The sequence below is a fragment of the Saccopteryx leptura genome, chromosome 3 (genome assembly GCF_036850995.1).
Source record: "Saccopteryx leptura isolate mSacLep1 chromosome 3, mSacLep1_pri_phased_curated, whole genome shotgun sequence".
Taxonomy (NCBI): Eukaryota; Metazoa; Chordata; class Mammalia; order Chiroptera; family Emballonuridae; genus Saccopteryx; species Saccopteryx leptura.
Genome location: NC_089505.1, coordinates 74,322,440 through 74,334,041, shown reverse-complemented (window position 1 = coordinate 74,334,041; position 11,602 = coordinate 74,322,440). Strand labels below are relative to the sequence as shown.

Below are 11,602 nucleotides of genomic sequence, written 5' to 3'. Positions count from 1 at the left end.
CGTCGGCTGGGATCAAAACCCCGAGGTCACTGGCTAAATAGAGCACAGGTTCATTGACTTGAGTGCAGGCTCACCAGCTTGAGCACAGGGCCATCAACATGATCCCAACGTCTCTGGCTAGAGGCCAGAAGTTGTTAGCTTGAACCCCAGATCACTGGCTTGAGCAAGGGGTTGCATGAGCATCCTGGTCAAGGCATGTATGAAAAGCAATCAACCAACAACTAAAGTGAAGCAATATGAGTTGATGCTTCTAATCTCTCTCCTCCCCCTCCTCCTGTCTCTCTCTCTTAAAAAAGAAAAAAAAAACTTATACCAATACTATGCCATAAAATAAATATTATCCAGCCATGAAAACAAAGAAAAATCTGACACAGGCTCAACATGGATAATCTTGTGGACATTATTATAAGTTAGACATAGAGGTCACATATTACATGACTTCGTTCATATGAAATATCCAGAACAGACAAATTTGTAGAGAGAGAAGGTAGATTGGTGGTTCTCAGACATGAGGGGAAGAAGAAATGAAAACTGACTTTCTTCATGGGCATGGGGCCTCATTTTGGGGTGATGACAAAGCTCTAGAAATAAATAGTGGTGATACGCCTCTGCTGTGAGGAAACAGGGACACTGGAAGGTGGGCTTCCCCCTCGGTCCTCTAAGGGAGGGTTCAGTCTCTTCCAGCCCTGCTCCAGCCACCTATGACCTAACCTTACCCAGAAAGCTGGGGTTTGCCACTGAAGGCTGAAGGTGCCCAGGGCCGGTGGCCCCATCTACAACACTGTGGACGAGCCTAGGGTATTTCTTCCAAGAAGCAGGTAAACTGATCTCATTTGCACAAGGGCCACTTAACTATGTTTTGCCTGAATAGTCAGGTTTTTTATTCTTCCCTCAAAGATCTCTGTTGTGGGTGTTGACAGTCCTATTTTCTGCTGCTTTGCTTAATATATAGTGTTTCCTTTATCCCTCCTACCTCAATGCCCCACTCATATTTCAGGCTAGGACCTACTCCTAATTTAGAGCTCTCTTTCCTCCTTTTGCCAACTTGTATTATGAATTTACCTTTGCCACCCAGCTTAGTGTATCCCAAGGTTCTCTACCATGCCACAGTCACAGAGTTCCAGGGAAAAGCAATCTGGTCTCAACTCTCCAGGCAGAGGAGAACAGAAGCTCCATATCCACGCATGCTGCAAATGGCTTTTTCCAGTCTACCTGAATCATTACCAGCTAGAAGCAGCGGTCACTGGGACTTGGACATGAGCTGCAAAGTATAGAATGGTGACAACAATTCCAGTGCCATGCGGACTTTTCCTGTGGGGAACTTTCCTGGACTCCTGCTCCCTGTGACAGCTCCTAACAGACTGAACTGGGGTTGGGTTGCATTTTTCAGGGATTTGGCATGGTGATGGGGCCAACTTGGACTTGGTGAACATGTTAAGGACACTACTCTTTTATGGATTCTTGCTGTATTGGCCAAGAGTTTGCTTAAAGGCTTTTAATCACTGTAAAAAAAATAGAGGACTGGATGAAGAAGATGGGGCACATATACACCATGGTATACTATTCAGCTAGGAGAAATGATGACATCGGATCACTTACAGAGGAATGGTGGAGTCTTGGTAGCATTGTGCGGGGTGAGGAGGGCGAATCGGAGAAAAGCAGAAACTGCAGGATTCCATTGCACTGGTGGGACATAGAAGCGAGACTAAGAGGCATGGACAGGAGTGTGGTAGTTACGGGGGGGTGGGGGGAGGGAAGGAGGGAGAGGGGGAGAGGGAGGGGTACAGAGAGAACTGGATGGAGGGTGGCGGAGGACGATCTCTCTTCGGGTGATGGGTATGTAACAGAACTAAATGACAAGATAACCTGGAAATGTGTTCTTTGAATGTATGTACCCTGATTTATTGATGTCACCCCATTAAAATAAAAATTTATTTATAAAAAATAAAAAAATAAAAAATAAATAAATAGTGGTGATAGTTGTGTACACCATTATCAATATATTTAATGTCATTGAATTGTACACTTTATATTTTTCATTTTATTTATTGATTTTTAGAGAGAGAGAGGAACAGAGAAAGAGAAAAAGAAAAACATCACTTATTTATGCATTCATTGGTTGATTCTTTTTTTTTTTCTTTTTTTTTTAATTTTTTATAAAGATTTTATTTATTCATTATAGAGAGGGGAGAGAGAGAGAGAGAGAGAAGGGGGGAGGAGCAGAAAGCATCAACTCCCGTATGTGCCTTGACCAGGCAAGCCCAGGGTTTTGAACCGGCAACCTCAGCGTTTCCAGATTGACACTTTATCCACTGTGCCACCACAGGCCAGGCTCATTGGTTGATTCTTGGACGTGCCCTGACCAGGGCTTGAACCTGCCACCTTGGTGTATCGGAACAACGCTCTAACCAACTTTGCTTCCCAGACAAGGCTGAACTGTACACTTTAAAAGAGTTAAAATGGGCCCTGGCCGGTTGGCTCAGTGGTAGAGCGTCGGCCTGACGTGCGGAAGTCCCGGGTTCGATTCCCGGCCAGGGCACACAGGAGAAGAGCCCATCTGCTTCTCCACCCCTCCCCCTCTCCTTCCTCTCTGTCTCTCTCTTCCCCTCCCGCAGCCGAGGCTCCACTGGAGCAAAGATGGCCTGGGCGCTGGGGATGGCTCCTTGGCCTCTGCCCCAGGCGCTAGAGTGGCTTTGGTCGCAACAGAGCGACGCCCCAGAGGGGCAGAGCATCGCCCCCTGGTGGGCAGAGTATCGCCCCCTGGTGGGTGTGCCGGGTGGATCCCGGTCCGGCGCATGCGGGAGTCTGTCTGTCTCTCCCCGTTTCCAGCTTCAGAAAAATACAAAAAATAAATAAATAAATAAATAAAAGCAAGCGTTAAAATGGCACTGACCAGATAGCTCAGTTGGTCAGAAAATCATCCAGAAGCACAAAGGTTGCTGGTTGGATTCCTGTTCAGGGTACACATAGGAACAGATCGATGTTCTTCTCTCTCCCTCTCCCTCCAATCAATAAAAATAAACATACAAAATTAAAAATAAAAGAGTCAGCCTGACCAGGCGGTGGCGCAGTGGATAGAGCGTCGGCCTGGGATGCAGAGGACCCGGGTTCGAGACCCCGAGGTCGCCAGCTTGAGTGTGGACTCATCTGGTTTGAGGAAAAGCCCACCAGCTTGATCCCAAGGTCGCTGGCTCCAGCAAGGGGTTGCTTGGTCTGCTGAGGGCCCACAGTCAAGGCACATATGAGAAAGCAATCAATGAACAACTGAGGTGTTGCAACGCGCAATAAAAAACTGATGATTGATGCTTCTCAGCTCTCTCCGTTCCTGTCTGTCTGTCCCTCTCTCTGACTCACTCTCTGTCTCTGTAAAATAAATAAATAAATAAATAAATAAATAAATAAATAAATGAGTCAAAATGGTGAATTTTATGTGCTGTTTATTTCACTCAGTTTTATTTATTTATTTATTTATTTTACAGGGACAGAAAGAGAGAGTCAGAGAGAGGGACAGATAGGGACAGACAGGAGGGGAGAGAAATGAGAAGCATCAATTCTTTGTTGTGGCGCCTTAGTTGTTCATTGATTGCTTTCTTATATGTGCCTTGACCGGGGGGGGGGGGGGGGGCTACAGCAGACCGAGTGACCCCTTGCTCAAGCCAGCGACCTTGGGCTCAAGCTGGTGAGCCTTGCTCAAACCAAATGAGCCCATGCTCAAGTGGGAGACCTTGGGTTTTGAACCTGTGTCCTCTGCATCTCAGTCTGATGCTCTAGCCACTGCGCCACCGCCTGGTCAGGCGCTCATTCATTCTCTTCATCTGCAGATGTAGTTCTCTCCTTTCTCTTGGAGTAATTCTCATCCTTCATGACTCATCTCACACATCATGTCCTGTAGAGGTCTTCCTTAACGCTCCATGTTTTTCCCTTTGTAGCATTTTTTACCATCTGCATAGTACTTCTCACGATCTGACATACCAATGGTCATGGCTCGTCTCTGGTACCTCGAACAGCAGCACATAAGGGATACTTCATAAATAATTGTTTAAGTAAATGTCACCTCATAATAAATAAATAAATAAAAAGAAGTGACTGTCACCCAGGGGGCAGCTGGGACATCTTTGGCATATAAAACTCTCAACTCTGTCTTTGGAAAATCCAGTTATCTCATCAATTTTTTTTCACTTATATAAATCCCTTTTATTTTTTTACATTTCTTTCTATACTAAGACCTTCTATAGATAGTTGACAGAGATTTGTCCTCCACAGGAGTCTCGCTCCCTAAAACCGTGAACTTGGACCAGCAAACCCGGCACCAACGGGGAGCTTGTTTGAAATGCAGACTCTCACACCTGCTAAATCAGAATCTTTATCCTAATCAGACTTCCAGGTGACTTGCCACTACATTTCATCTTGAGCAATACCAGGACGTGATTTTGAGTATCCAAAAAAGGTTACTAACCCTAGTTCCGTTTCTTAGTTAGCCTCTAATACTATAGATTTTTCTCACATTCTGAATCCAGAAAACATGATTTGCCCTCATGAATCCCCCATTCCCTAGAGTATATCTGTCCTATCCCTGACACCAGTAGTAACAGCAGTGGAGTAGGTTGACAGCCAAGGGTGGTGGCAGTTGAGGAAAGTGGACGTGAGAGTCAGAAAATTAAACTGTCTCACATCTAAGAGTCAGAGCCAAATACTTACCTCTAAGATTCCCCTTTTCTGTATCACATAAGGACTCACTGTTCTATTTCTTGCTTTCTTTGCCCAGCCCTTGGAGGTTAACAGTAAGGATAAGGAGTGTTTTCCAAAGTCACACTGGGAGGGCTGGGGTAGGGGCAAAAGGAATGTGAAAAGCCTGGAGAGTCTCCCTGTTTGACCACTGTTCCTGGAAAGACAAGAGAAACTCAACCATCTTCCAAAAACATCTTCTTCACATTGGTGCTATTAGGCACAAAAACATTCACTGACTTCCTGCTCCTATGACAGCTGCCACTTTTACTTTATTTGTTGATTGATTCAAGAGAGAGAGGAATGGAGGAAGGGAGAGAGAAAGAGAGAGAGAGAGAGAGAGAGAGATCAATTTGTTTTGTTGTTTCACTTATTTGTGCATTTGTTGGTTGATTCTTGTATGTGCCCTGACTGGGGATTGAACTCACAACCTTGGCATATCAGGACACTGCTTTAACCAACTGAGTTATCCAGCCAGAGCTAGCTACAGCTGTCATTTTTATAAGTTCTTATGGAATGATATGTTCACGATTCCTTCTTTCTTCTACTTCATGCCGTCTCTTTTATCCCTCTAATCCATCCAGACCAATAATAATAGTAATAATAATAATTAATAAGAACCCTTCACTACTTCCCACTTAAATTTCTCCAGCACTAATACCTGGAATTTGGCCCAGGCCGGATGGCTCAGTTGGTTAGAGCATCATCCTGAAGCGCAGAGGTTACCTGTTCAATCCCCGGTCAGGGCACACACAGGGACAGATTGATGTTCCTGTTTCTCTCTCTCTACCCCTTCCTATCTCTAAAACAAAACAAAACAAAACAAAAAAACAATAAAATACCTGGAATTATGTGCTGATTATTGTCCTCCAGACTGTGTCCTTGTCATTCATCTGAAGGCAGCCTCAGAGTGTGTAGATTAAACATCAACTCTGCTCCTTTTCTGCTGGGTGATGTTGGAGAATCAATGCTCCCCTCTGGGTGTCTGCATCCTCATCTGTAAGAGAACCTACCTAGACAGGAAATTTGCTGACGTTGGCCCACATTTCACAGTCATGTTTGCCACATTCTATTGGCTGATGGACCCATTCACGTCCAACACTGATGGGAAGACGTCTAACCCTTGCACAGGGAGATAAAGTCATGTTTTATGTGGGGGTTTTTGTTTTGTTTTGTTTTTTGATTTTTAGAGTATGTTTAGTAAAGCTGGGGACAGTGAAACAAGAAAGGGTCTAGGATAGAAGAAGCCACAGGATAATCTAGGCAGGGCTGCGTTAGCTCACTGGGAAGGCAGAGAGAAAGGGGGCCTTGGAGACAGGTGCACGGGGTTAGCCTGCAAGGAGCTGCCGCTGCCCATGGCTCCCCTGGTTGCAAGTCTCTGGGGACCCTTAGAGTTTAGGAGATGCATGGTCTGAGAGGGAAGAAAGGCGTGACATGCTGCTCCCAGGAGCAAGAGCATAAGGAAGTTGGTTTTGATGGTAATCCAATCGACCACATCACAGACAGTACTGAGGCCAGGAATAAAGCAATCAGGACAAAGAAAAGAGTGACTGGTGGAGGGAGCCGGACCAGGGAGCAGAAGTGGAGGTTTTTCTCAGGAGTGGACCAGGACTCCCGCGATTTCCTAACCCTTCCCCACTTCCTCTTCTCGGTGGACACCCATTGGTGAGCAGGGCAGGGCAGGCGGGAACTCAAGGGACAGGAAGCCTTATTTCAACAGCAGGACTTTCCTGTCTCTCATTCCTACACTGCGCAGGATGAGCTGGTGGCCACGCTGGAGTCGCTGGGCCTGGGTGTAGACACCTCTTAGACTGCAGCTTCGCTCCTTCAGGGCTCAGGACGCCTCCATGCCCCAGACCAACAGCAGGGACGGCCTCTGTCGCCTGTCCTCCTACTTGGAAGAACTGGAGGCTATGGAGCTGAAGAAGTTCAAGTTATACCTGGGAACAGCCACAGAGATGGGGGAGGGCAGGATCCCCTGGGGGCGAATGGAGACTGCAGGTCCCCTGGAAATGGCCCAGCTGCTGGTAGCCTATTGCGGGGTAGGAGAGGCCTGGTTGCTGGCTCTGAGCATCTTTGACCGGATCAACAGGAAGGACCTGTGGGAGAGAGGACAGAGAGAAGACCTGGTGAGGGGTAAGGCGGTGGTGATGGGACCCACAAGGCGGCAGCCCCACAATCCCCTTCTCTCAGACATCGCTGACCTGGACTCTAACTTACCCCCCTGGACTTTGTTTGTGCTCTGTGCTGCCTGGAACACTCTCCTTCTATCTGCTCTGTCTGGAAAAAATCTTATTTATCCATCAGAACCTTGAAGGTGGGCCCTTCTCTGAATTCTTCAGTCCTCTCCTTCCTGCTCCAGACCCTCAACCTCCACCACCCTGGCTGGCTCGAAGACCCCCACTTGTCTGCTTCCTTAGCACTCATATTTCGTTCATTGTATTTTCTGTCCTATCAAATAATCCCAGTGGTACTGACACATTGATTTCCTCCTATAATAAGGCATCCGTTGTACATAATAAATACATCAACACATTCATTGTTTAGATACTATGTTGGATGGCATCTTATACTGTATAGATGAGAAAACTGAGGCTCAGAAAAGAATTAATTTGCCCCCAGACTAAAGATTCTGAGATAGTTCATGTCAGGTGCTTAACATGGTCTGACCTGTGGCGGCATGGGATGGGGCTTCGACCTGGAGTGTTGAGGTCGGCGGTTGAAAACCCCATCGCTTGCCTGGTCAGGGCACATACGAGAAGCAACTACTAGTTGATGGTTCTTGCTCCTCCCTGAACCCTTTCTCTCTGTCTCTTCTCTCTAAAATCAATTATAAAAATTTTTTTTTAATTTATTCATTTTTAGAGAGGAGAGAGAGAGGGTGAGAGACAGAGAGAGAGAGAGAGAGGAGAGAGAGACAGAGAGAGAGAAGAGGGGAGGTGCTGGAAGCATCAACTCCCATATGTGCCTTGACCAGGCAAGCCCAGGGTTTCGAACCGGCGACCTCAGCATTTCCAGGTTGATGCTTTATCCACTGCGCCACCACAGGTCAGGCAAAAAAAATATTTTTTTTAAAGGCCTGACCTGCCTGGCCGGTTGGCTCAGTGGTAGAGCGTCGGCCTGGCGTGTAGAAGTCCAGGGTTCGATTCCCGGCCAGGGCACACAGGAGAAGCGCCCATCTGCTTCTCCACCCCTCCCCCTCTCCTTCGTCTCTGTCTCTCTCTTCCCCTCCCGCAGCGAGGCTCCATTGGAGCAAAGATGGCCCGGGTGCTGGGGATGGCTCCTTGGCCTCTGCCCCAGGCGCTAGAGTGGCTCTGGTCGCGGCAGAGCGATGCCCCGGAGGGGCAGAGCATCGCCCCCTGGTGGGCAGAGCATCGCCCCCTGGTGGGCGTGCCGGGTGGATCCCGGTCGGGCGCATGTGGGAGTCTGTCTGACTGTCTCTCCCGGTTTCTAGCTTCAGAAAAATACAAAAAAAAAAAAAAAGGCCTGACCTGTGGTGGCACAGTGGATAAAGCATGATGAACCTGGAACACTGATGTTGCCAGATCGGAAACCCCGGGCTTGCCCCTTCAGGACACATATGGGAGTTGATGCTTCCTGCTCCTCTCCCCTTCTCTCTCTCTCTTTCCCTCCTCTCTAAAATGAATAAAATCTTTAAAAAAAAATTTTTTTAAGTGCTTAACACAATGTCCAGCAGATAGTAAGTGCTCAGCAAATACAAATACCAGCTTTGGTCCCAAGTAGCAGAGGTGGCATTGGAACTCTGGGTTTTAAAATTATTATTATTGATTTTAGAGAGAGAGGAAGGGGAAGAGAGAGAAAAACATCAATTTATTTTCCCACTTATTTATGCATTTACTAGTTGATTCTTATATGGGCCCTGACCGGGGATCGAACCAACAACTTCTGCACTTTGGGACGATGATAACCAACTGAACTATCCAGCCAGGGCAATGTCACTGGTCACCCTAATGGGACTTGGGTCCCTCAAGAGCAGAAGGACTTCTGATTCTTGTCTATAATTCTCTATGATCCAAAGTCCGCTATGGCCAGGAACTGGCGAACATTTGTTGAATGAACATTCACGTTTTGCCATCTCTGAAAAAACAAAAGCTCTGGTTTGTGGTATTTGTTAATTTCCATGGTATAAATACTTCAGCATGGCTGATTTTAAGTTACTGAAGTGATGTCAACTGTGTTGTAATTGATAGAATTTTTTTTTTTTTTGTGACAGAGACAGAGGAGAGGGACAGATAAGGAGAGACAGACAGGATGGGAGAGAGATGAGAAGCATTAATTCTTCATTGAGGCACCTTGGTTGTTCATTGATTGCTTTCTCATATGTGCCTTGACCGTGGGGCTACAGCAGACCGAGTAAACCCTTGCTCAAGCCAGCGACCTGGGGTCCAAGCTGGTGAGCTTTGCTCAAACCAGATGAGCCCATGCTCATGCTGGCGACCTCGGGGTCTCGAACCTGTGTCCTCTGCATCTCAGTCTGACACTCTATCCACTGTGCTACCACCTGGTCAAGCAACAACAAACTTTCTTGAGCTAGAAGAAGTGTGCAATGGGAAAGATAACCTTTAAAAAAATTTTATTTTTCAATTACAGTTTACATTCAATATTATTTTGTATTAGTTTCAGGTGTACAGCATAGTGATTAGACAATCATATACTTAAAAGATAACCTCTTGCCTGACTAGGCGGTGGCGCAGTGGATAGAGCGTCGAACTGGGATGGAGAGGACCCAGGTTTGAGACCCCGAGGTTGCCAGCTTGAGCGTGGGCTCATCTGGTTTGAGCAAAGCTCACCAGCTTGGACCCAAGGTTGCTGGCTTGAGCAAGGGGTTACTCAGTCTGCTGAAGGCCCACGGTCAAGGCACATATGAGAAAGCAATCAATGAACAACTAAGGTGTTGCAACGCACAATGAAAGGCTAATGATTGATGCTTCTCATCTCTCTCCGTTTCTGTCTGTCTGTCCCTGCCTATCCCTCTCTCTGACTCACTCTCTGTCTCTGTAAAAAATAAAAAACATAAAAAAATAAAAAGAAATTCAAATAGTATACAAGTATAAAGTCCCTCCCTTTTCTCCATTCCACTTAACTCTCTCCCCAGCAATAACACCTGGGAAATATTTAGTGGGAATTGTCCTCCAGACTGTGTCCTTTTCATTCACCAGGGAGTGGTCCCATGGTCTAAAGGAGATCAGATGTCAACTTTGCTCTATTCTAGCTGTGTGATGTTGGAGAATTTCTCTCTGGGATTCTGTTTCCTCATCTGTAAGACAAGGGGGATTGTACTAGGTCAGTGGTTCTCATGTGTTAATGTACATAAGAGTCATCTGGGCCCTGGCCAGTTGGCTCAGTGGTAGAGCGTCGGCCTGGTGTGCGGAAGTCCCGGGTTCGATTCCCGGCCAGGGCACACAGGAGAAGCGCCCATCTGCTTCTCCACTCCTCCCCCTCTCCTTCCTCTCTGTCTCTCTCTTCCCCTCCCGCAGCCGAGGCTCCATTGGAGCAAAGATGGCCTGGGCACTGGGGATGGCTCTTTGGCCTCTGCCCCAGGTGCTAGAGTGGCTCTGGTCGCAACATGGCGACGCCCCTAAGGGGCAGAGCATCGCCCCCTGGTGGGCAGAGCATCACCCCTGGTGGGCGTGCCGGGTGGATCCCGGTCGGCGCATGCGGGAGTCTGTCTGACTGTCTCTCCCCGTTTCCAGCTTCAGAAAAATACACACACATAAAAAAAGAGTCATCTGGACACCTTGTTGTGAATGTGGAAGCAAAGATCCACACTACGAATTCTTTTTTTTTTTTTGTATTTTTCTGAAGCTGGAAATGGGGAGAGACAGTCAGACAGACTCCCGCATGCGCCCGACTGGGATCCACCCAGCACGCCCATCAGGGGGCGATACTCTGCCCATCTGGGGCGTTGCTCTGCCGCAATCAGAGCCATTCTAGCGCCTGAGGCAGAGGCCGCAGAGCCATCCTCAGCGCCCGGGCAAACTTTGCTCCAGTGGAGCCTTGGCTGCGGGAGAGGAGGAAGAGAGAGACAGAGAGGAAGGAGAGGGGGAGGGGTGGAGAAGCAGATGGGCGCCTCTCTTGTGTGCCCTGGCCGGGAATCAAACCTGGGACTCCTGCACGCCAGGCTGATGCTCTACCACTGAGCCAACCAGCCAGGGCCCACACTACGGATTCTGATGCAGCAGATCTATGGCACCAGAAATCTATATTTGGATGTAGGTGTTGTTCATGGCATACTTAAAGAAACACTAAGGTAGCCTGACTGTGGTGGTGCAGTGGATAAAGCGTTGACCTGGAACACTGAGGTTGCTGGTTTGAAACCCTGACTTTCCTGGTCAAGGCACATATGGAAGTTGATGTTTCCTGCTCCTCCCCCCCTTTTCTCTCTCTCTTTCTCTCTCCTCTCTAAAATGAATAAATAAAATCTTAAAAAAAATTTTTAAAAACCACTAAGGTAGGACATTTCTGAAGTCTTTTTAGCTGTAATATTCAAGAATTACCTTTCTCGACCTGACCAGGTGATGGCACAGTGGACTGGGATGCGGAGGACCCAGGTTTGAAACCTTGAGGTTACCACCTAAAGTGCAGGGCTCAATTAGCTTGAGCATGGAATCATAGACATGACCCCATGATCGCTGACTTGAACCAAAGATTGCTGGCTTGAGCAAGGGGTCACTTACTCAGCTGGAGTCCTACCCCACTCACCCCACCCACCTCCATCAAGGCACATATGAGAAAGCAATCAATGAACAACTAAGGTGCTGCAACAAGGAACACTGGGGAACATTTTTTTTTCTGTTGCATGAGGTTTTAGAACTTTTTCTATATATTTCTGCATCGCTGATTCCAAATCTAAAAT

General features: G+C 47.3%; 1 protein-coding gene and 2 non-coding genes across 4 annotated transcripts in view; all 3 read left to right on the top strand.

Annotated features, from left to right (window-relative positions):
- Positions 1-2,463: 2,463 nt before the first annotated feature.
- TRNAV-GAC (transfer RNA valine (anticodon GAC)) lies at positions 2,464-2,539 on the top strand. Its single transcript has one exon. It is a non-coding gene; the product is annotated as a tRNA-Val (tRNA).
- A 3,975-nt stretch (positions 2,540-6,514) lies between these two features.
- The window catches only part of NLRP12 (NLR family pyrin domain containing 12), a 43,720-nt gene continuing 38,632 nt past the window's right edge, over positions 6,515-11,602 (top strand). For both annotated transcript variants that reach the window (XM_066374194.1, XM_066374193.1), the window contains exon 1: positions 6,515-6,861. In XM_066374194.1, the coding sequence (XP_066230291.1) occupies positions 6,573-6,861 (289 nt within the window). In that variant the 5' untranslated portion in view covers positions 6,515-6,572. The remainder of the gene's footprint in view (positions 6,862-11,602) is intronic.
- Positions 10,072-10,147, top strand: TRNAT-GGU (transfer RNA threonine (anticodon GGU)). The gene has a single exon. It is a non-coding gene; the product is annotated as a tRNA-Thr (tRNA).